We start from the raw sequence: 24,613 nt of genomic DNA on the forward strand, positions 1-24,613 counted from the left end.
GTCACCTCGTGTCTCGTCTCACACGTTTTGGTCTCCCCATTTAATTTTTCCCTTTCGGTCATCGTCACGACCCTCGCCCAACACGTTCCACGAATTATTTTTTCACCCGCCTCCACCGCGGGCCTGTCAGCCGTTGCACCCCCACCCAGCTCGTTTGCTCCCACACGTGGAGTCGCCATTCCCAGCTCCCTGGTCACGGCCTTCATGCCCGCCTGCAGGCATCGGCCCATGTTCTGCGTCTCACCCCGTAGTTCTTTCATTTCTTTTCTCATTTGCTGTGTATTCGCATCCATCGTCGTTTTCACTTCATTCATTTGCTTGTTCATGTCTTTCATTTCGTTTTTCATTTCATTTGTATTTGTATCCATCGTCGTTTTCACTTCATTCATTTGTTTGTTCATTGCCGCCAGCATGGCGCATAGCTGGGCCATGTTGGATGCACTCAGCTGAGCCGTTTCGGCAAGGGTTGGGGAAGGGTCTTGGTGGAGAGGGGGGGGGGAGGTGTCATACACCGCGGCCGCTGCCGCACCCACCTCGGGCCCTGGGTTCAGTTGGGCGAGTCCGTGTTCCTGCACAATCAACATTTCCTGCTCGGGGATTCCATCCTGGACCATGGACTCTACATTATTACACATATACATTTCTAATACCCCGGCTCCCGCTCGCCTTGAGACGCCATCTTGCTTCTCGTGAAGGGTTAATTTGCTCGCTCGTAATTTGGAGGGGATCGTGGGTCGCTTCTCTCACCCCTGGACCGATTCCCGTAAATTTAGCCGGAGACAGGAGAGCCCGTTTTCCTGTTCTCCGATACCAGTGCCGCGAGGAGGGCGATGAATTTGTATCGCACGACCTGACACCAGTGTTGCGGTCTTCGCGCCCGCCGGCGTGCGAACGGCCACGTAACTCGAATCGCGGCACGTCGCCCACCGGACGGACAATCCAGTCGTGACCCTCTCGGACTAACGCCGGGAACCAGTCACGGGTGGACCTTTCGGTCTCACCGCGATCGAGCCAATCAGCCCCCGCGTGGGATAGGGTTGCTCGCCAAATTCGAACTACCTAAGTACCCACGCGGAGGGTAGACCGGGCGATCGCACCTCGCCGCAGGTCGACTTCGGACACGGGCCACTTAAGCGACCCGTTCCGTACTATCAGAATAACCGAGCGGTGTTATCGTCGACCTCGACGGTTCGATTAATTATCGGGCGTATTCAGCCCACTACCAACCCTTTACGTGAAGCAAGATGGGGATTCAATGGAGGAAAAGACGAAGCGAAGCGGGAGAACAGTTCTACAATAAAGCACATTTATTCGCGACGAACGGAAAGCACACAAATACAATTCCACCAAATGCACACAAAAAAGAAAACACAATTCCATTTACACAAAAAGCAAACATAAAAGTGAAAACACAGTGCAGAGCTAATACCGACTACCGAGCACACGGCAACACTTATACAATTCTACTTCACAGACGGCGCCGACAACACATACCCAAAACCAAGGAAAAGAAATACCTCAAGAATGAGGCGGGCCTGGGGCCGAGACCGGGTCGGGCCTACCCGTCTGGTGATGAGACGCGGAGCGGCGATGGCCCCGCAACCCGCGGGCCTCGTGGACAGTGCCTGGCAGGGGGTGGGAACGGGGCCCCCTTGGTCGCACTATCTCAGCGCGGGGGGAAACAGGAGGGGGTTGCTGATGCTCGGGGTATAGAGGATCTTTATTATCCCTGGTGTGCGTCTCCACCTCGGCCAGGTCGCGCTGCCGGCCTCCCTCGGGCGTGCAGCTCCTGGCACCGACGCGAGCACCCCCTCGTCCGACTCTCTTCAGCTTCTCCAGCCACTGCAGGCTTCGGGCTCCAGTCTTCCACACTCGTCCCCTCCGTTCCGACTCCTTCTCGTTCTCGTTTGCGACTCTCCTTTGCGACTCTCTCTTCGTTCTCCTTTTGCGACTCTCTTCTGACTGACGAACACCGTCCTTTTATCCCCCCGTAACTTCGCCTTTGACCCCCTCCCTTTGACCTTTCACCTCGCTCCCCATTGGCCCGAGAAAAAGTGGGCGTGAAGGCTTTTTGATCCACAAATTTGCATATATCGATCGTTCTGGAGGCGGGGCCAAATCGCCCCTTGCTCACCGATTGGACGGCAAAAAGTGGGCGTGTGTCGTTTTTGATCCGTTTTTGAAGTACAAAATCCGTGATTTTGTACACGCTGTTCGACGCGCGTTCTGCATGAGTCCAACACCGGTACCCACAGCGGGGCAAGAACGGTGGCGATGCTACGGTTGTGAGGTGTGCGTGAAGGTCGTGGCGGTTGTGGTGAAGCGGTGGTTGTGGTCGGTGGTTGATGTTGTGGTTGTGATCATGGCGGTTGGTCCAAAATAAAGATAGTAAAAGAAAAACGGCTATCCTGAAGAGTCGCAGCACGTATAAATGACATGTATTCCCACTAGACAACGGGTTTGGGCCTAACTACACATGTACTTACCGAGATACCTCACCTAAGGGACCTGAATGGTGGTTTGCGAATCTGGTAACCACAACAATATATATGCCACGCATCAAAACTTTACCATCATACCCAATGAGCTTTGAGGTTTCCCTAAAATTTTATCAGGATTTCCCGCTCTTTTCAGTCAACAGTGTCGAGGATACTTCTGTCAACAGACTTCTGATTCCCGAGCTCGGCTTCTCGAATATTCTGGATAAGATGTCGTCTGTATCCCTCATAAAGCGGGAATTTTAAAAATAGGATAAAATATTCGGGCTTCCTGTTGTGCCCAGTGCCCCATAGAGTTCCATCCTACTCTACAAAGGTATGATTCAGGCGACAGTGTCCCATTCTTAACCGACAAAGAACTACCTGATCTCTCTGGGCAAGTCTGGGAAGCTTATCACATCCAGGTGCAGATTGTGACAGAATCTTCCCTTCGTGCCAGAAAACCACTGAAATTGCCATTTTGTTTTTCACAATTCGATCCTTGAATTGACGAATAATAATGTCTGATGGACACAAAATTATTTGGGTTACGTTATCAATTTTAAAGGCTTGCTTTGCCGCCTGAAATTACAGGCCTCATTCCCACCAATGCCCACGTGACCGGGATCCAGCACAGGTCTCCAAGTTGGAGAGGAAAATTTCTCGACAACCGTGAAATGAAAAATAAAAACAATTTTTATATCGATGGTCCTTTCGGTCCCCCCTTCAATGCAGCGCGCCTGTAATACGGTATTTCGAGAAAAAAAAGAAGGAGAAAAACGGCAATCACAACTTATACACCGCACAGATGGATTACAATTACGAGAGCATTAATTTCCATCGCACGTTTTAATCAATCCGAACAGGAAACCAGAAATCACGAGCACAGGTTCCAGTGATTCTTGTCATCGCACGGAAACCCAATCATTCACATGTTCCCGCGTTTTTATTCGGTTTATAATGAGGGAGAGGAGGTCCTGGTTCCTCGGTTCAAGGTTTTCTAGTAATCTGGTTTGTTCTCATCGGTTGAGAAATCCATGAACCAAGAGATGGGGAACGTCTCGGTATTGTTCTCCATTAATGGTCATCCTTTCGTTAACAAGTGTTTACAAGTGTGATTTGTGGATCAGAGTGTGAACTTGTGTTTCTAATCTTCTCCACAGGCCACGGTTCATGATTTCCCAGATTTTGATTCGGATAAAGATGCCAAAGCAATAAAGTTTGCCTGCAAGGGTCTTGGTGAGCATTGTTGGTGGAGAACCTTGAGGTCATGGAACTTCATTTGTCATCTAGAAATTGGGAACCGAGGAATAGGGTTTGTTTGGTTTTTTGTGTTTGTGTGTTTTTGGATGTTTTGAGATGCTTTTTGTGTTTTTCTGTTTTTTGGATGTTTTGAGATGCTTTTTGTGTTTTTGGATGTTTTGAGATGCTGTTTGTGTATAAAATTTGGATGTTTTGAGATGCTTTTTTGTGTTTTTCGATGTTTTGAGATGGTTTTTGTGTTTTTTCGATGTTTTGAGATGCTGTTTTGTTTATAAAATTTGGATGTTTTGAGATGCTTTTTTGTGTTTTTCGATGTTTTGAGATGGTTTTTGTGTTTTTTGGATGTTTTGAGATGCTCTTTTTGTATTTTTGGATGTTTTTTGAGATGCTGTTTGCTTTTGTAGGGACTGATGAAGATGAGATTTTGGGAATTTTGACCAAAAGGTCTTCATGGCAAAGGCAGGACATCAAGGAGGCGTTTAAATCGATGTTCGGCGAGGTGAGTTCTCCGATTTTATTTTTTATTTTTTATTTTTTTTTTGGTGATAATTTTGTTTGGGGTTAAGGGTTCACTCTATTCGTGGAAACCTTTTGGATGCCTCAGGTGCACTGGATGGAGTTCTTGACTTTTTGTGCTCAGGATCTGGAGAGTGTTCTCAAGAGTGAGCTCTCCGGTGATCTGGAGGAGGTTTTACTGGCTTTGCTGGACCGTCCCAGCGTGTTCGACGCGAAACAGCTTCGCTCGGCCATGAAGGGTCCAGGAACGGATACGGAGCTCCTCATCGAGATCTTGTGTACTCGCACGAACACTGTGAGTGATCGTTTTGTCTCTCCTACTGTTGAGTCTATGATTTGTGTCTGGATGACTCGTGTTCAGTCGTATCATTAACTAGGCATTTTAACCTGTCGTTTTTTGCTTACGGATATAATCAGAAGACAACATGTCTTGCTTCACAAACATTCTGCTCTATCCATGCTATAATTTGCTCCAGATCATCTTCCGTCTGGAAGTTGGCTAACATCACCTTCATTAACTGTTATTGCTGTTTAGATTTGGTCTGAGCAAAAATCACTCACTTTGCTGTGAAGCTCCGTGTTTGATGCTTTCATTTGAATCTCCACTTTTAAATAAGAAATGAAGCATTGAAAAAATTTCATATTCTCACTTGGATTTTAATCGGCTGTCACTGTGATGCACGTTATCAAGTTAAACTTGTGTGTTTTTACTGAACACCAGGTGGTGCTATATGATGCATGTGTGCATCGGTTTTTATTTATTTTTGTAACTTATGAAGCTGATTTTGTCTGGGTGGGTCATGAGCACCACCCATTCAGCAGGCCATGCCTTCCCCCCTCTGCAAACGTCACAAGCACCCCATTTTTGCGAGGCCGTGGCTTTTGCCTCCAGCCGTGCAGAAAATGTGGACGTTTTTATTTATTTATTTATTATGCTTTTGCTCCACATGGCTTGGATTGTTTAATGGCTTCATGTACATTTGTAGAATGAACAATGTGTCTTCTATCATTAAATAAAGGTAATGTTTTGAGGAAACAAAGGAACGTTTTCATTACAACTTAAGTTCATGCATGTTCTTGTTTGCATTTATTGTTAGTGGTCTTGTATGCACTGACCAATGAAGGTACATTTGATTATTATATTTTGCAGAGGAAAGAAAATTGTGGCCTTTAAAAAAAAAAAAAAAAAATGACATTTCAAAGTGAGGTTGAACTACTTGGTGTGTGCGCACTAATGCTGTTCTGCAGCCCCCATTATTCAAATAACAAACATGAAGCAATTTCTTGTAGTTCAAGTGGGTGTTACTCTTTTGGCATTAGTTTTTACCATATTTGTAATTTATGAAACTGCAATACAAGTAACTGATATGCCAAGTCTGTCTTGTCATTTTGGCTTTTGAGCAGAACCAGATATAGCTCGTGAATTTCTTTGATTTTTACAGGGTTCGCTGGTCAACAATGGTCATAACGATGGTTGACTTGGGGGAGGGGGTGTTATTTTATTAACGGTGTTTACTGCACAAGGCTTTGTCCTTACAAAAAAAAAAAAATTCAGTTTTCTGGCAGAGAAGTCAAAGTTTGCACATATGGAGATATTGGACTACTTTTTACCAAAACAACAGATTGGAAGTGATATTTCCCAAAGTAGTCTGGGTTCCCATGTCGTCTTGTTTTTTTTTTTTTTTTTTTTTTTTTTTTTCTCCTCACTCAGTAGGGCAATCGAGGAGGAAGTACCTCTTCCCCATGGATGCATATTTATTTTCCCCAAAGGGTTCAAACCTTGCTCGATACAGAGTGGATTCCCTAACCATTACACCAGTCTGGTTTGTTTTATTTGTTTACTCACAAATACCACCCATCGCTTTGCTGACTAACAGGGAGTGTGTGGAGGGATGGGAAACAGCAAGCAGTATGAGGTAAGAGGAAGGGAATACAGATGTGCAGTGGTGCATGCGTTGTGATTCATACTGTCATGAAAATTATTCTGCATATAATGGTGACTGGAAGCAAAGTAATGTCTGAAATCCATTTTCTACCAGTCGTACCATAAATACTGATGACGTAACCACCATAGAGATGCTTTGCTTTATGAACAACGCACATATATTGGTGCTTGGCCGATTGTTGGCAATTTTTCTGGAATCGGCAGATTGGAGTCTGTAATTACTGACTACAGTACATACTGTATATAACCCAAAAACCTTGAGAAGCTGTCACCTATGTTTTGGGGGAATTTTAATGAACAAATTGTAAATATTTCAAAAAGATGTGCTGCCAATCATGTGATGGGTGGGGAGAAATTTGCTCTAATTTAGGTCAGGTATGGGACCAGCGCATCACTTTCTGCCGGTACACCTGGAGCTTATGTCTGGCCCATCCCCCATCTTGAGATGCTGATCAACCTGATACAAGCATGAGGCACATGGTCAGCTCATTAGACTTCTCCAATCAAGGCTCCCTGACAATCTGGTGAGCAGGATCAATGTCAAGAAAACGAGCCACATGTCCATACAGCTCGAGCCGCCACTCTCGGACTATGCAGGTAATAACTTCCATTTGAGTCTCAGCAACTGCTCGTTGGGCACAAAGTCCGACCATCGATAGCCAAGGCTACTCCGAGATCTGATACCAGAGGAATTAAGTCTCCATGTCAGAGTCCAAGTCTCACATCTGTAGAGTAAGACTGGAAGCACCAATAACATTAACTCGGACTGTCATCATTCACAGGTTCCAACAGCACCACACCACATGGTCCAGGGAATCCATGCCCGACCTTGACGTCTATTGATCTCTGGCTCACAGCCAGCAGACATGAATTTTGTTGCCAAGGTAAGTGAATCTCTCCATGACTCCAAAATCCTCAACACAAACAGCATCCAAGATGTCAATGAAAGCCTGGATCTTCGTTTTGACCCAGGAAACCTGTAATCCCAGTGTCTCAGACTCCTCATTCAGCACCTTGAGGGCCCCCAAAAGGATATCCGGAGTCTCCAAAGATGACTGTATCTGTGAAATCAATGTCAGAGATCTTGACGTTACCAAATGATTCACTGCAGCTTGATCTCTGGCATCCTCTCCAGAATCCAGTAAACACCATTGATTTGATTAACTCCAGTTACAACTGGAAATAAGTCGGAGATTATCACCACATCTCACAGCATAATTCGGACATCAGATCAGTTTTTGTGGTACCCAAGGAAGACAATCCTCCAGAGGGCATCCCAATTCATTGAATCAAATGCTTTGCAGAGATCAATATAGGCTGCAAGTAGCACCTGCCAAAACTCTTGTCTGCATTTGGTGAGGACCCGAAGAGCAAGGATAGCTTAATTGTTGACCTCTGGTGTGAAGCCTGACCGCTCTGGGCACTGGTGCTCAAGGAGATGGTGGTGAACGTTGTCACGAATTTGAGCAAAAAAACCTTCCTGGCACCGAGCAGTCACCACAAGGTAGTTGCAGTCCTGGCAGTCAATCTTCCTAGAGGAACAACTGGGCCTCCTCTTTGAGTCAGTTGGGATGATGCCTGTGTTCCAGGCAGAGCACAGAACTGCTTGCAAGGGCATAAGTGCAGCATGGATGCCACAGATTCAAGGAGCTTTACCCCAATTTCAACCGGAATACCGCAGTCTGTTTCCACAGACGAAGGTGGATCCCAATTGAGTGGAGAGTCAACAATAGGGATGGTAACTCTTCTGACATGCAATTCAACAGCTGTTGGATCAGCCTGGTACTGCCACTCAAAGTGGGCCTTCACTTTGGACTTCTTTCGAGCCCACCACCCTCCGCTTGAACTGCAGTACACAGAGGGATGGACTTGGAGGAACCAAAGTGCAAATTCCCCTGTAAGCAGGATGAGAATCACTTGACTGCAGGTGATGCTCTACCCCCCCCCCCTCGGTTTCCTTGTGCATAGGCCTCCTTGTCCACCCTCAGCACATGTGCAGTTTTATGCCTCAACTCCCTGAACAGCTCAGCTTTGAAATTGTATCCAGTGTCCCTTGAGAGACAAAATTCTTCTTTGCCCTCCTGTGAGTTCCAAGACATCCAACAACATCAAGGATGGTGGTCTTGAAGTCACTCTCCAATTCTTCAGGATTCCACAAAGCATCCAAATTCCCTCTCAACCTGTTCGCAACCTCCTCAGCTACCCTCTCATCCTTGAGCTTGCCAACATCCAGGCTAGGTTGTTATGGTACCATTCGCCTGGATTTAAGCTGCGACTTCAGAGATCCTACAACAAGACTGGTATTGAGGAAATGAGCACTGGTAGACCCTGCAGTTCTGGATCATCCTCCAGTGACGAATGAGCGCATGGTCAATCTCCTTTGCCACACCTCCGACGTTGGAATACCAAGTCCAGCGATGAGCCTGTGGCACAAACCATGAACCAGCCACCTTTTAAGTCAAGGAACTTCATGCTATTCTCGTTCACTGTTCCAGACCCATGCTTAATTTAGAAAACTTGTTAATATGGCAAACTGCTCGGAAATCGGGTGTTGTAAAATATATTTTGCTTTGGAAACTCGGAGAAACCATATAACCTTTGTAAAGCACACCTGGTTCATCATGTACATCACAATCGGTACACGAACAGTAGGGCGCTCGTCAAGTGGCTTAAGCACTTTAAATGGTTGAACAGCTGATTTGGTAATGGCAAACTCGTAAACATTGGCGATTTCTTAACATTATCAGGTTTCACTCCAGATTTTGTATTATTTAATCTGACCCACCAAAGTCAAATTATATTTCCATTATATACTTTAATTATTCCGTGAGTAGATCGTGGAAAATAATAATAAAATGTAATAAATTAAAAATCGCATCGTATCAATGAAATCACTCCAAGTTCTAAATTTGTGAACTATAGTGCTTTGAAAAGGAATTTCTGTAGATCAGCATTCCATATCACTGAGGAAAATTGGTGGGGTTGTGGAAACAAACAAAAACAAAACATTTTAGCACTTTATATTAAAATTGTTAAACCCTCATAAACCCCCAATTATCACTTGTGCACTCCCTTGGAGTTCCCCGAGTATGCGTACATAGTTTGAGTTTATGGGGGAGACTCACACAAGCACCCTGACATTTATTATTTTAGATGTACTAAAATATGCAACTTTGCGTCGGTTTTTAAAATGTATACCTTTTTTTTTTTTTTTTTTTTTTTTGACCACGATGCATTTGGGCCTTACTTATCCAATTTCAACCAAACTGACAGAGCTAAAGGTTTCATGATTGAGTTTGTAGTGGCTTTATCCACCTCCCCAGGGTTTTTTCTGCTTTGAGTGAAATGCGTGTTGATTATAGATAATCGTGGCATTTATTCAAGGCCGCTTCTAATCACAAGTAACTAGAACAGTACTGAGTGCGTTCGTCTGTCGGGCTGTTTCTGGACCTGAACCCAAATCAAATACATTCTTCCATGTCACACCCAACCTGTCCAAGTTATTTATTTATTTATTTTTTTGTCTGAATCGATCCACAACTTATTGATATATATATATATATATATATATATATATATATATATATATATATATATATATATATATATATATATATATATATATATATATATATATATATATATATATATCTATCCTTCTGACGGTGACAAATCGCTTGAAAAAACAAAAATTCTAGCATCCAGGTCTTCACCAAAATCGAATCGATTCGCCCTCCTCGTCACACTCCCAACCTCCACAAAATTGTCCAGATCTGTCCAAGTTTTTGAGACATCCTGTTCATACGGGAGTGAAAACTACCTCTGGCCACCTTCAGTGGTGGAGGTAATAACCCTTGATAACATAGTGGTGTTGCAAAACTATTTATACTAATATCCCTCTTCCCCAAGGGGTTTCCCCTCCTTGAACAAATTCTGTACTAACATGTATGAATAGCTTTTTGTGCAGTACTCCCACTCGAAGTTAAAAAAAAAAAGAAGACCACAAACACTTATTACATTTTTATATGGCTGCTACTTCTGTTTAACACTGAAGGGGAGGAAACATGATGTCCTAATTGCATCCCCCACAGTCTAACAGACCTGAGCTGAGATCTACTGTAATCCATATACCTCAGAGGCTAGCATGACCCTTCCTGTCGCTCTCATAGGGAGTGGTTGTACTTGTCATTTAAATTGCTTTTGCAGTCGAGATGAAGTTAAAAAAATATATATTAAAAAAAAAAAAAAAAAAACTTACCAATTGATTTGGTACAATGTTCAACTTTGTACCAGACTGGAAAGAAAGTTCATGGTTTTTTTATTTTATTTATGTTTTGAACATCTTTGCCTTGTTTGGATGCTGCAGAAGTCTTAAAAAAAATATATGTATTTGAAAGTACTTTGTGAAGAATAGATTTAATCTTGTGTTGGGATTTGTGAATTGTATTCATACATTGCATAAAATAATTGTGCTGACAAAATTTAATTTTCTCGACTTGTTTGCAGGAAATCTATTATCTACGAAAAGCTTACCATGCTGGTAAGGAGATTCATTTCTGCCATATTGTAGTCTGTGCTTAAACCTCTCCCTACCCCCCCCCCCCCAATCCCTACTTTGTGATTGGTAGCCTTGTCTTTTGTTGGATGACTAAATTCACCAAAACTTGCATGCCCAATAACTTGAATTTGGAATTTGATTGTAGAGAAAGTTGCCATATGTAGTTTTTTAATTTTTGCATAATGGTGAAAACTTCAAACTGTTTTAACTTGACTGATTTGTGAAGGTTCCAGGGGAACTTCAACTTTGGATATCTTAAAAAAAAAAAATTCTCCAATGCATTAACTAAATTGTATTCATAGAATTATTACCCCACATTGTCTTGAAGGACTTGGTGTGAGAGCTCCTCTGGCAGTAGATTTGTAATTGAAAAGATTAAATTCAAATGGAAGACCGAACAGACAATGCAGAGCACGATACTTGCAAAATCCACCTCCTCTCCAAAGGTTACAATTGATACATGAAATTGTCTTTCATTAAGATTAAAATTGATCTTAAAGCTCAGGTCAATCGAATGAAAATTGATTTTAGAAGTTTGACCTTTGACCTTTTGACCTCAAATAGTTGGTTTCCCAATTTGGTTACACAATATGCAAATCGTGTTCAAATTTCAAGTCGATCGGATGAAAAATGACGTTTTTATAAATTTGACAGCAAAAGCAATAGGTTTCTCAGCTAAGATTACCTCTACAACTTGGTGAAATTTTGTGAAGGTCTGTTTTAAATTGTGACCTGTAGGCCATTGACAGACAGGATAACAAAATCTACAGACCAATATACTTGAAAAAATCTTTGATTTTGCAAGTATAAAATAGGTACTGCATTGGAATTGAGAGGAACCTGAACAAGCAATGATAAGTTATCAGGAGGTACCTGAATAAGACACAGGTTTCAGCTGCTGCTCCTGTCCCCTCAACCCCATCCAGGCACAGCCAAGTGAGCCTTGTTTAAAAAAAAAAAAAAATTCTGGCTGCCAGGCCATGTGTCTGATTAGGTTGAAATTTAAAACTTTTATTTCCCCGTCATGACAATTTTGAAGTTTCACATCAATTGATGCAGCAGTTTGAATTTTTTAAATTTTTTCTTCAATCCAATATGGCTGCTTAAACATGTGACCTATTAATATTCATAAACACCCTGGTATCCCTAAGCCTTGAATGTGAAGTTTCCCCTTTGTTCAGCTGTTCTGGGGAAGATTTTGAGATTTTTTTTTTGTGTGTAAATTTAATATGGTTGTCAAACCATGTGACATCTTCTTCTTCTCCTTTTGGCTGCTCCCTTTCGGGGTTGCCACAGCGGATCATCCGTATGATCCGCATAGTGATTTGGCACATGTTTTACGCCGGATGCCCTTCCTGATGCAACCCTGGTCACCTCTTACGACACACAGGGATATGGTACACCTATTTTAACCGGGGTGTACACCAGCCCAGTACACTGGTACTCATTTTTCTGACCTCAGAAGGATGACAGGCTGAGTCAACCCCCTGGTGTATTAATTCAGTGGCCCAACGGGGCTTGAACTCAGGACCTTTTGGATCCCAAGCCGCTGCCCTAACCACTGCGCCAACACCAAGCTAAACCATGTGACATCTGGTGCCATTATTAAAACAACCGACGAGTAGTCTCACCTATGGTGGAAATTTCGTTTTGATCCGATGAGCGTTTCCAGAGAAAAATGCCAAAATGCAGATGCATGGACGGGACTGATTGCTTAACCTTGCTTTTTGCTTTGTGACAGTTGAACAGTTTGTCACACCCAATTGTGGATGAAATATTGCAATATCCATTTATTTATTTGTTTGTTTTTAAAGATGAAGTTGAAATTGCTTGCAAATCGAATTTGTTTTTTCTGCAGTGTTTGACCGTCATTTGGAGGAAGACCTTCGCAGTGAAACTAGCGGAGATCTTGAGAAGCTTTTTGTTGCTTTGGTGCAGGTTTGCATCTCTTTCTCATCTTCATTACCAATTTGTATAGCAGCCAAATGCCTTTTTAATTAAATTCTACAATTTTGTTTGCATTCCATGGTCAAAATGGGATTGTCGGAAAGATGGATGCAGGGGACTGCATTATATATATATATATATATATATATATATATATATATATATATATATATATATATATATATATATATATATATATATATATATATATATATATATATATATTTTTTATTCTTTAAGGTACAGCATCTGAAATCTATTGTGGTATACATTTGGGTGTAGTAGAGGTTGAACTTTCATGTGCATCATGCTTTCAACACGTTGATCGATGGCTCTTTGGTAGGGTAACCGTGACACTGGTTTTATTACTGACCCCGATCGTGCTGAAGAAGATGCAAAGAATCTCTACGATGTGAGTTGATGGTTGTAAATGGATTGAATGAATATGCAGTGATTGGGGTGTTTGGTCCATGCACAAAGTTGGGTTAATCTTGCATGATCTTAACTGTGGTATTGAATATGCAAAGCAAGCCTTGACATGTGACACTGGCCCCTTTAATGAAAATTTGGCTACATTTGAACCCTGTCTCTGGAGTTGGGTTGCAACTAGTAACATATTAAATTTCAAGTTTGAGTATTCTCACCTTAGGCTGGTGAGGGTATTTGGGGAACTGAAGAGTTTGTCTTCACTGAGGTATTGGCCAGGCGCAACAACAAACAGCTGTGCGAAACTTTCAAGGCTTATGAAAGGGTGAGTCGTGAGATGTTTAAAACTTTTACTGTCTTTGTACAAGCTGTTAGGTTGAGATTGTCTTTAATGTTTAGTGTTACTAAGTGATTTTAACTGTTTTACTAGATGCATGGCTCTACAATAGAGGACGTCATAAAGAGTGAAACTTCAGGACATCTTCGTGTTGCTTATATGACTATTGGTGAGGCACTTATTATTATTATTATTATTATTATTAATCTGCTAAAGAAAAAAGATTAAATTGTCTGGGGTAGTCGGGGTTACTCCCAGCACCCATGACGTACCCCTTACCAATCTTCTCTCCCAATGTATTTATTGTTGAACAATACTTCTCTCAACATGAGGTATATGGATTCGATGGAATTCCTCACATATTGAATGAATTTGCAGCTGTGCTTGCTTGTTTATTTTGCTTCTGTTTAAAAAAAAATATATAAAAACAACAAAGGCTTTTCCTCTTTCCTGGAAATGTGCATTAGGACAGCCTATTTTTTTTTTTTTTTTTTTTTTTTTTTTTTTGTATACCTTGGTCGAGGCTCGTATGAGAGCTAACACACAACTCACAGCAAGGAGGCATGAGACAAGAGGGGCGGGAGTGGAAGGGACAAAACATTGGGGAACAGACACAGGTGAACTGTGGAAGGGAGAGGGATGGGGATGGGACGGGGAACATGGCGAGGGGAAGATGGACATTAAAGGGACTTTCAGGAAGGAAAGCAGGAGAATTGAAGGAAGTGGGCTTGGGTGGATTATCGGGGGTAGAAAAGATCGAGGATTTGGATGGGGGAAGATAAGAGGTGGTGGTGAACAGCTGTTTTGAAAGCCTGAAGGGAAGAATGGGAAAGAATAGAGTGAGGAAGTTTATTCCAAAGGCGGGAAAAAAGAGGAATGAAAGAGTGAAGATGAGCAGTGATTCGTGATTTTGGTAGTTTTACCAGAAGGGGGTTGTTGGCGGACCTTGAGCGCCCTGTGGAAATGTGGTTGGGACAAATCGCAGAGAGAGCAGGGGGGCAAGGCTGGAGAGGAGTCGGTAGAAGACAGAAAGACCACCGACCAACCTGCGGTGATTGAGTGAGAGGCCCAAAGACTCAGCTTCATTGCGGGAGATGCCAATGATCTTAAAGCCCTGGTTTCGACAGCGTGAAGTCGAGAAAGGTGGGAGGCAGGAGCACCAGCCCAGAGGGGAGAGCAGTACTCCATCAGGCTACGGACAAAAGCTTTGTAAGTGGTCAGGAGCTCAAGAGGGCCGAGGAAGGACTTTGCACGACGGAGGATTCCCATTCGGCGACTGGCTTTTGAGGCAAGGTTGGAAATGTGACTTTCCAGGAAAGGTCATGGCAGATAGTGAGACCCAGAAGCTTGAAAGAAAAGACTTCTTCCAGAGGATTGTTGAGAAAGTGGATGGGGGGTTTTGTAAACGGTCCTTTCGAAGAGACATAGTGAGAGTGTGAGATTTGTCTGGATTGAAAAGACATGTTCCACGTGTTGGACCAGTTTGTGATTTTATCCAGATCTGCAGTGAGCGAAGAAGCTGCTGCTTGCCGGTCTGAGGGATGACAGATGGTACGGCAGAGGGTTGAGTCATCGGCAAAGAGAAATAGAGGATTTTCCAGAGAGTCCGAGAGATCATTGATGACAACCAGAAAAGAACAGGGCCCAGAACGCTACCTTGAGGAACTCCAGCCTGCACAGGAAGAGGGGATGAAAGAACTCCATTTAGGGCCACACGTTGACTGCGACAGGAGAGGAAGTCTGCGAGCCATGAGTGGAGATGGCCTTGAATACCATGGGCAGAGAGTTTGGTGAGTAGGGCAGGGTGCCAGACTGTGTCAAAAGCACGTGATATGTCCAGGGATACGGCTCGGATTTCCTGTCTGGCATTGGAGGACCTCCATCCATTGATGGGAGAGCAGTAGCAGCATATCTAGGGTAGAGTGACCTGGTCTGAAACCAAATTGATGATTGGAAATCAAGCCATTGGAGAAGAGGAAGGATTTCATGTCTGAAGCGATGATGGATTCCATAACCTTGCTGATGATTGGGAGAAGGCTGATTGGTCTATAGTTACAGGGATCTGTTTTTGCACCTTTTTATGCAGGGCAGTGATGTTAGCAGATTTCCAAGCAGATGGCAGATGACCTTGGGAAAATGAGAGGGTGAATAGAACAGAGAGAGGGTGAGCAAGAGCAGAAGAGCAGGCTTTGAGGACACGTGGGCTGATGCCGTCTGGACCGGTTGCAGAATCTGACTCGAGGTTTGAAAGCAAGCTCTCCACCTTGTCAGGAGAAAAGGATACAGAGTCCAGGGACAGTTGGGTGCGACTGGGTAAAGTGGGTAGAGATAGTGATGGGTTTGGGACACAAGATTTAGCTGCAAACACCGAGTTTAGACATTCAGCTTTATCACGTGTGGAATCAGCAGTGCGGCCATTTGAGGTAAGGGAGGGGATGGAGGGGGAACATACACCAGAAACAGATTTGATTAAACGCCACCAGGATTTGAGGAGGGAGAGAGGTTTGAGAGTTCAGACTTGAGATGAGAAAGATGTTGTTTTCTGGCTCTCCTGAGGGTAGATACACACTTGTTCCGAGCTTTGTGGAAAGAACTGAGATTGCCCTCAGTTGGGTTTGCTTTCCATGAGGCAAAGGCAAGTTGTTTCAGGACAACTGCCTCGCCACAAGCTTCAGTAAACCAAGGGCGGGAGGAAGGGTAAGACAACTGAACACGAGGGGATAAATCTGTGCATGAGGGAGAGCAAGTTTCTTTGAAAGAATTCCCAGGATGAGTTGATGTTTGAGAAAGTAGTGATAGGAGACCAGTCTGTCAGTTTGATGGCTGCTCGAGACCCTGCCAGTCGGCTTGAGTGAAATGCCAGACTCGACGGCGGTGAGGTGGTTCTCTGATAACAGCCAGAGAGATGTCCACTTTAATAAGGACGTGGTCAGAAGAACCAATTGGAGCGAAGGAAGAGCAGCAGATATTGTCAGGGAAATTTGTCAAAATCAGATCCAGAAGAGATGGAGTACCATTGGTTGAGATCCGCGTCGGGAAGTTGACCGATTGAGTCAGTCCCAATGAGTCACAGAAAGCTTTTGCTGATGTCCCATGGCAGGTGAGAGAGGTACCCACACCTAGCCAACTGGCGTGATGACAATTGAAGTCGCCACATAAGAGGAAGAGAGAGTTTGGATGAGAAGATAGAAGATGGTCCATGTTTTTGGAGAGTGAGGTGTAGATGGAGTCATCACTGTTCGGTGGACGGTACAGTACACATATAAACATGAGATGGGAGTGGAGGGGAAGCCGAAGCCAGAGGTATTCCTGGGGGTGTGGGGGAGTGAGAGCAGTGCAGGGAGAGTGAGGAATAGAGTCTTTGATGAAGAGAGCAACACCTCCACCAGGACGAGGCTCAGGTCTGTCATACCGTAAGAGGGAGTAACCAGGGAGAGATACTTGGGAGTCAGACACGTCTTGGGAGAGGAAAGTTTCTGTTAGGCAGATAATGTCTGGTTTGTCAGTGGCAACCTGCATGGAAAGATCTGAAAGGTTTGAGCGAAGGCCCCGGATATTTGAGGTCCACACTTTTAATGAAGAGGTAGGGGAGGAGGCTTTGGTGCAGGAGGTGGAGGGGCGGGGGAGGGTCGGACGAGGGACGAGGGGGAGGTAAGGAGGGTTGCTGAAGGAGTGTGGGGTATTGCAGAATAGCGAGGGGAGGGGGCCGAATGAGGAGGAGAAAAGGCTCTGTGGTGCTGTGAGAGAGGGGGACAAGAGACAAGGAAGATGGCAGTTGAGGATTTGAGGAGGTGGAGTGAAGAGATGGAGGTGAGAGGGCAGTGGAGGAGGCAGGTTGGTGGATGAGAGGGGGGCAACTTAGAGAAGGAAGAGTGAGGGGGATGAAAGGTGGGAGAAAGGTGAGGGGGAATTTTTGAAAGAGGTGAGAGGGAGGCTTGGAGGGAGAAGAGTGGGATGGTTGCTTTGAGAGTGAGAGTGAGGGGTGAGGGGGGTGAGTTGGCACTGAAGTTGGAAAAAAAGAATGGTTGATGGAAAGCGAGCATCCATGGCAAACTGTGGTTTTTAAAAGTTTTAGGTCAGATATACGATTTAACACAATTCTTGATGGATGCAATGAAGGCGAATTCAGAGCATGGAGAGAAGAAGCGCTGTAATAGTTGGATTTTTTAGGCAAGGAATGAAGGAGAGGTCGAAATGAGAGCAGTCTGTTAAAATAGCAGAAGAGTAGTGCATTGTGAAACAGTAAAGAGTACCACATGTGTGAGAGAGGAAGATGAAGCATTATAAGATCGTTTTTGTTGTTAATATTAATGTATGAGAGAGTTCAACAGATTAGGTCATGGAAGTGTAAAAAAAAAAAAGAAATCGAGGAAGACGAGGAGGAAGTTAAGAGGAAGAAGTAGCAGAATCGGGAGAAGGTTGTTGTTGTTGTTGGGGTTTTTTTTTTTTTTTTTTTTTTGAGATAAGAAAGAGATTAGTTGGGAGAATGGGGATATTTGGAAAGTGGGGAGGATGAAAATTGAAGGTAATGGGGAGGATAGAAATTGAAGGTAATGGGGAGAAAAAACAAACAAACAAAAAACCGCTCGAACACCAAGTGGAACCGGTAGGCCTCAAGCCTAGGACTAGGCCTCAAACACCAGGTGAGAACGTCGACATAAATACTCACAAAATAGCACGATTTTTGAAACAAAACCGAACTAGGAACACACATTAACATGTAGGTGAGAAAATTAAACAGTTAAAACGGGACAAATAACAACCGGAACTTAACTTTGAGAATGTCAGCAGGGAGCCCCGAAGGAGACCTCTTGCCGCTCAAAACCGGAACCGGAAGTCCAATTCCAAAGGGTGATTGTTCAAACCCTTCTACCCTAACTACCATCCTATTGCACTGACTTCCATTTCCAAAGTCTGAATATCTTCTCAATTCATTCACTCCAGCATCTTGAATCTGTCTTCTCTGACCCTCAGCAAGGTACTCACAAGGTGAGATCTGTTGGTGATATCCTTCCCAATATTCCATATGTCTGGTCTTCTCTGAGACTTTGGGGAATCCTTTGTTTTAGCCCTTTATCTCAAGCTTTTGACTGTGTGGCACTGGGGTCTTATCTACAAGCTCTCATGGCATGCTTTCTCTGGTCAACCAGACTTTTCCAGATGGTCCTTTTGGAGAGACAAAGTGAGGTTGTAAGATTTGTCAGGACAAAGCTTCACCTCTGCAATAGATATGCTCATTTGTCATGATCATATCTATTCCAGATCAGCAGTGGAATTGGGGACTACAAAAAAGAAGAGGGTTTTCCAGAGCATCAAAGGTCATTTATATAGGTAAGAACAAGACTGCCTAATCCTGCCTTGGGAACTCAACCTCCACTGTGAGGACAGAGGGTCCCATTGATGGCCACATGTTGAATCCAGGAATGAAGATTGCCTTTAATTCCACAAACTGCTTTGCAAGCAAAGCAGGATTTCAGGCTGTCAAATGCCTGAGATGTCCAAGGAGACTGTCCTGACCTTGAGATTCATGGCCTCCAATATTGCTGATGGCAGCATAAAAGTAGGATGTAATCCAAACTGATGGTCAGAGACCAGCCTGGTGGAAAACAGGATACTTGATATCAGCAACAATGATTACATCTATGACTTTGCTTGTAATTTGAAATAAGCTCACTGGTCTGCAGTTTAGATCTGTTTTTTGTTCCTTTGTGGACAGGAGTGATCGTTTCTGAATGGTTGGTGATTAGTTGACCAAAGGAGCCTGAGTGTGGTAGAGGAAGGGAGAATCGGGAATGCCAGAGCAGGATTTGAGGACTTGGGCACTGCCATCATTACCGAAGCAGGGTTGAGGTTGGAGAGCATTTCTCTACCTTCCGATGAGGATATTCTAGTACAAGAATGGGAAAAAGTGGAATGGGTTGTTTACACAAGGTTTGGACAGTCGACCTTATCTTGGGGAGTGTTCAGTAATGTTGATTGTTGATGGAGGGGTGCATACACCAGACTTGCATGACAAGGTGCTGTTATGATTTGGAGAGTTAAGCCTTGATATTTACTCGCTGGTTTATTCTAGAATGCATAAAGATTGATAAACTTGTTACGATCCTTGTGGAAGAAACTAAAGTTACCCTCATTCAAGTTAACTTTCCATGTTGAAAGCAAGCCGCTTGATCGCAACTGCCCCAAGGATTCAGATTTCCAGGGAACAATGATTGATAGGATAGCCATTCGTAAGATGGGTTAAACTGGTTCATATGAGAAAGTATGCATTTATGAAGATTTTTTTCACGATTATCAAAGGTTTTAACAATCCTCCGCTCCACTGCAGTGCACTGTGCCAAGGACTGCCAGGGATACTTTGCCAAACGAATCTACCACAGCATGAAAGGTGCAGGCACCGATGATTCGACCTTGATCCGGTGCATCGTCAGCCGCTGTGAAGTGAGTTATTTAATGGGGGGAGGGGGGGATTGGGTTACCTGGCTTGCACAACAATATCAATTGGTGTAAATGCTACCATTCAGGGTTTTGGTTCTGGAAGGAATACTAAAATTTGGCAAATAGTATGCACAGATTATCTTAAAAGTTGAATTTTGTATTTTCTTGCATGTCTTGAGTCTTCAATTATGCTGGCAATTTTTCTCTGGATAAAAATATTACGAAGGTTGACTTTAGCCTGCTCCTGTTTTCAGATTGATCTGGGAACAATACGAGACCGCTTCAATGAACTCTATGAATCTCCCTTGGCAAAGTGGATTGAAGATGATTGTTCTGGTTATTATAAGAAAGTTTTGTTGAATCTCATCTTGTAAATTACTTTTTGTTTTCTGAGTTTTCTCAGGAAATCTGTTGTGTGCACCTTGTCAGTTTTGATCATTTCCTTGCATCAGCTGTAATCATTGAAAATAAATGTGCTTTGGCAAACATCGGTCTTAAAACTGTCCATTGCATTAGTCAAGAGGAGGAGCAACAGCTGTTCAATGTTTAGTTGAAAGGGATGGATTCGAGTTATTTTATGCAAGCCTTGGGTTTCTGCTTCTATTCTGATTTTTATTTACTTATTTAAAAAGTAGAACTGCAATCGGTCAAGCGCATACTTCTGCCAGGCTGAACAGTTTACATTTTGTCCCACTGATTGGGTCTTGATCCAGACCTTAACCAAAATCGAATTGGCTTCGTCACTTAACTCATCCATCTTTCTGAAGTTTAGTTTTGGGCCACCTCTCGATGGTGAAGAATTGCTCAAGTTAAATCCACTAAAATCTTCCTGGGCATGCCTCAAGTTTTCAACTTGCACTGTGCAGTGGTTTGGGAGTGCTTACAAGAAACCAGAGGTGGTTACCGTGCATATAATGGGGTGGTCCATACGTCTAAATCCCTAAGAACATGTGCATGGACTTCAATTGCCAAAATTATTTGCACATTGTGGGGAAGCCTGTCCATGTCTTGCATTCAAGTAAGGTTATGACAGTAAATTGTGTGTTGCCATGGTTACAGCAATAGTTCACCACTCGTGGACACCTTGGGATCTTTACCATCCACCAACTTATGCTGGCAGATGGCTCACCCAGTTTAAGGCCCATCTGAAGGTGACAAACTATCATCCTGTCTGAAGCAGGGTTGAGAGCTGGGCCAAGTTTCAAACCCAGGCTCGACAGCTTTGAGGTGAGTGTATGTATCTGTCCACCAGCCTTCCAGCCCTGGTTTATGCAGGAACAATTATTATTTAAAAAAAAAAATGCATCGGGCTATTGATACATTCACCACCCTGCCAGTTCAAAATATTTTTGGAATAATGAACAAAAGCTGAAGTCCACTTGCTTACCACAACTGCTTAAATATGCTTGCTTATTTTTATATTGAAGGCTACAGGCACTGACTAAGTAGTCCTCATCAAAGCCAAGCCTTAAATTAAAACTGCATGACGAGAATAGTCCAAGAGCTTTTTGAAAAGGGGAAGGTCAAAAGTGTTTGGGAAAACATGAGAAGGTAAAGAGTTCCAGAGTTTGGCAGTGGAGGGAAAGAAAGAAAAAAAAAAAATTGTATCGGCCTACCCTTGAATTGCCAATGGCAACACAATCATGTGATGTAGTGGCTTGTCGAGTATTCATTGGTCTCGCTAATGGTGGAGATACATAAGCAGCAAGTTCTTGTGACCAGAAACCAAAGTAATATCTAGAAAAGAGAGAGCCTACTATGCGGTGTAATTTGAGCAGCTCAAGTTTTGAGGTCACTGGTGGAGTTGACAAGTCAAATAACTGGATTCAATTCTGTCCAGTAAGTATGTGAGAGCTGTACTCTATAGAAGGACCAATCAATCCTTTTATATAGTTGGAGCAACTGTTCAGAAGAGAAGGATCTTTGACATCTGAACAGGACTCCTAATTTGAATTACCACTTCCATTTATAAATGCCTATAGAACAAGGTAGTGACAATCTTTAGAAATTGTAATTTTGCAAATTCAAGTGAAGTATGCTATGGTAAACAATTATTTGTATTGTAATTACACAAATTTGTAATGTCTAATTTGTATAAAAAAAAAAAAAAAATTGTCCAATGCAATTTGCATACAAACTCTAACCTTAAATTAAGATTTAAAAACATCAGTGTCAAGGTGAAAAATATATCCAATTTGATGAGGGAAACATTTTTAGATGCCAAGCAGATGCTCGTCCTGTGTCGAGTTGTCTAAAAAGCAATGAAAATGTTAGTTTTGTCCTTTGAACAGTTTGATTGCCAGTCAACTAAAAACATCAGGGTAATGTGCAGGCAGGACTTTATTCCACTAAAGATGCCATTATGTGGGAAATGTTAAGCTGGTTGTCCCATATGCTACCAATTTTGTGGGATCCTCCAAAAAGTATCGACCACTGTGCTAGTACCCTAAATTAATGTGGGGCATTGCATCAGTGGTATACCCCCATCCTCATGTATTAAACAAGAGAATTGCTTTGCAATACATCATTTACTGATGTGATTTAAGTCCAAAAAGGTCATAACTGAAAAATTCAGGAAATGTCCTGAGACTCAAACTTGTTCTGTAACTTTGATAATAAAGCCAGGTACTGCATTTAAATTAAATATGGGAAAAAGTCAAACCCAAAGGTCACATAGCAAACCTATCGGACACTGCGGTGAAGGCGGTAGGGGACTAAGCAATTCTCTGTTTCTACATCTGAAAATCGGAGGTGGGGGAAGAAAAAAAAATGGCTGGCCTGATCACCAAATTTTTCCTGTGTTGTGGTGGTCGTACCAAGGGTCAGGTCATGGATACAACCATCTCCCCCACTTTTGTAATCGGCGGGATGGAAGATGACCTGGCAATGCTCCCAAAGTTTCTTGTTCCCCAAATATGCATCCAGCAGTCGGGAGTTGCACAGACAATAATCGTAATCAATGGGCTTCCTGAGCAAGGATTGTTGGATGTGAATTTGTTGACGCCGGTAATTCAACCTTTTCACCAATGACATGATGGTATCTTTGGTCAGCAGGCTGGTGTGATGGTCTCGAGGTATGCACAGTCAACTTTGAGCTGTCTCACTTGACTTTGATTCTCGACCCAGCTATAAACTATCCTGGTGTTTTGCATCCATGGCAATTTATGTGGCATCCTTTGAAGACGTTAAACTGGGCAACCCATCTGCTGGCATGAGTTGGTGGATGTTGAAGATCCTATGGTGTCCTTCGTAAAGAGTCAGTGAGCTATGGTCAAGATTCAAGCTTGACAGCTGAGCAATAAAGTTGGAATTTTTTTTCCTGATTCCCTGTTACCATTGGTTTTATAATTGGTTGAAAAATTCCTCAACTGATTAAGATTATTAAACTTGTTGGTAAATAAATATAAAAAAACCAGACTTGTCTTGTGCAATCGGGTTATAATGCTGGATGGGTCACCACTCAGATGCAGCCAAATTAAATGGTGAGGAAAATTGTATTTTGTGTTGATCACATACAAGAGGGTCTGTTATACCTGTGATTATTTAAGGAAATGATGTAATAATTCAAAACAAGGCCTGTGCTTGAACATTGAACTTTACTTTGGGAATTTTCAGTCTATTTCAGGTTTGGACATGTACCAAACGAAGATGAGAGTTCTGAAGCTCTTGAAACATGTTCAAGTAAAGTACTCACTGTGCTTGCCAAGACCAGTTCATGTAATTCATCCATATATGAAAATGAGTCTTATGTCCAGAATTTTAATTACCTTTGATACCAAAGGTGGACGGAGGTTGTGCATTCACCTGTTTGTTTGCAAGCAGGATATCTCGAGTTATGGATGGATTCAGATGAAAGTTGGTGGTGAGGTTGGGTGTGTGATGGACAAAATGATTAGATTTTGGTAAAGATCTGGATCCAGATACTAGAATTTAAGAGATTGGGCCTAAAATGATATTTCAAAAAGTTGTGGATGGGTTGCAACAAAAGTTGGTTGGTAAGTTGTTGGGTAGGTGACAATAACAAGCTGATTCGATTTTGGTTCAGGTCCAGATGCAGATCCGGCCTCTCTGTATACAAAACAAACTTCAGCCTCGTCGAGGTATGTGCCGTTCGAGTTATCCTCGCCAGAGGAAAGCATATTGCATTTGGCTCTTTCTTTGTTTGGCTGCACAGAATGTGTTGTTTCTCTGCTACTGCTTTTCAGATTGAGACGAGATTTTCACCATCTGAGCGACTACTCTTGTAGATTGTTTTTGTGATACTTGTGGTGTGGGAGTTATGATGGAAAACTTGACCTCTGTATCTTAAACCACACCAAGGAAAAAAAATTAACTTGACACGTGGCAAGTACTGCACATGGGGAATAATTATGGTTTTTATGATGTCATCGGTGCCTTTGTTATGACATCAGTGCATACATGGAATGCTACATCTGATCAATGTAAAATATTTGTGTCATCTTGGAAAAAATTGGTCCACAAAGTCATTGGTCATGTTGTTAGCCATATTGTTGTTTTTGTTTTGAAATCTCCAAAACCGTTGAACAGATTGAGGTGAAACTTTACAGATATGACCACCTATCCATGAGGAACAACGTTCACACCTATGATATCGGTCTCATTATTTGGCAGCCATATTGGATTTACCCTGAAACCGACAATGATCTTCTCCAGAATGGCTGGACACAGCAAGGGGAAACTTCACA

The 24,613-nt window shown here is 42.9% G+C and overlaps 1 protein-coding gene across 2 annotated transcripts; it reads left to right on the forward strand.

Annotated features, from left to right (window-relative positions):
* Positions 1–2,215: 2,215 nt before the first annotated feature.
* ANXA13 (annexin A13) lies at positions 2,216–20,393 on the forward strand. Of its 2 annotated transcripts, none has more exons than XM_085881453.1 (11): positions 2,216–2,290; positions 3,641–3,716; positions 4,145–4,239; positions 4,381–4,551; positions 10,708–10,741; positions 12,618–12,697; positions 13,050–13,118; positions 13,356–13,457; positions 13,563–13,638; positions 19,798–19,910; positions 20,162–20,393. In XM_085881453.1, exons 1-11 carry the CDS (start codon positions 2,231–2,233, stop codon positions 20,279–20,281), a joined length of 996 nt encoding a protein of 331 aa, XP_085737579.1. In that variant the 5' UTR covers positions 2,216–2,230; the 3' UTR covers positions 20,282–20,393. The 2 variants fall into 2 exon arrangements, with proteins under 2 accessions (XP_085737579.1, XP_085737580.1); XM_085881454.1 differs by lacking the exon at positions 2,216–2,290 and adding an exon at positions 3,388–3,541.
* Positions 20,394–24,613: the final 4,220 nt, after the last annotated feature.

Source organism: Eptatretus burgeri, chromosome 5 (genome assembly GCF_056783735.1).
Source record: "Eptatretus burgeri isolate ZD-2024b chromosome 5, Ebu_testis_v1, whole genome shotgun sequence".
NCBI lineage: Eukaryota > Metazoa > Chordata > Myxini > Myxiniformes > Myxinidae > Eptatretus > Eptatretus burgeri.

Excerpts from the sequence above, each read along its gene's own strand:
- ANXA13 (XM_085881453.1), top strand. The coding sequence starts at position 2,231 with ATGAGTCCAACACCGGTACCCACAGCGGGGCAAGAACGGTGGCGATGC. Across the intron at positions 3,717-4,144 it reads GTTTGCCTGCAAGGGTCTTG|GGACTGATGAAGATGAGATT; the intron begins GTGAGCATTGTT and ends TTGCTTTTGTAG. Across the intron at positions 4,240-4,380 it reads TTAAATCGATGTTCGGCGAG|GATCTGGAGAGTGTTCTCAA; the intron begins GTGAGTTCTCCG and ends TTTTGTGCTCAG.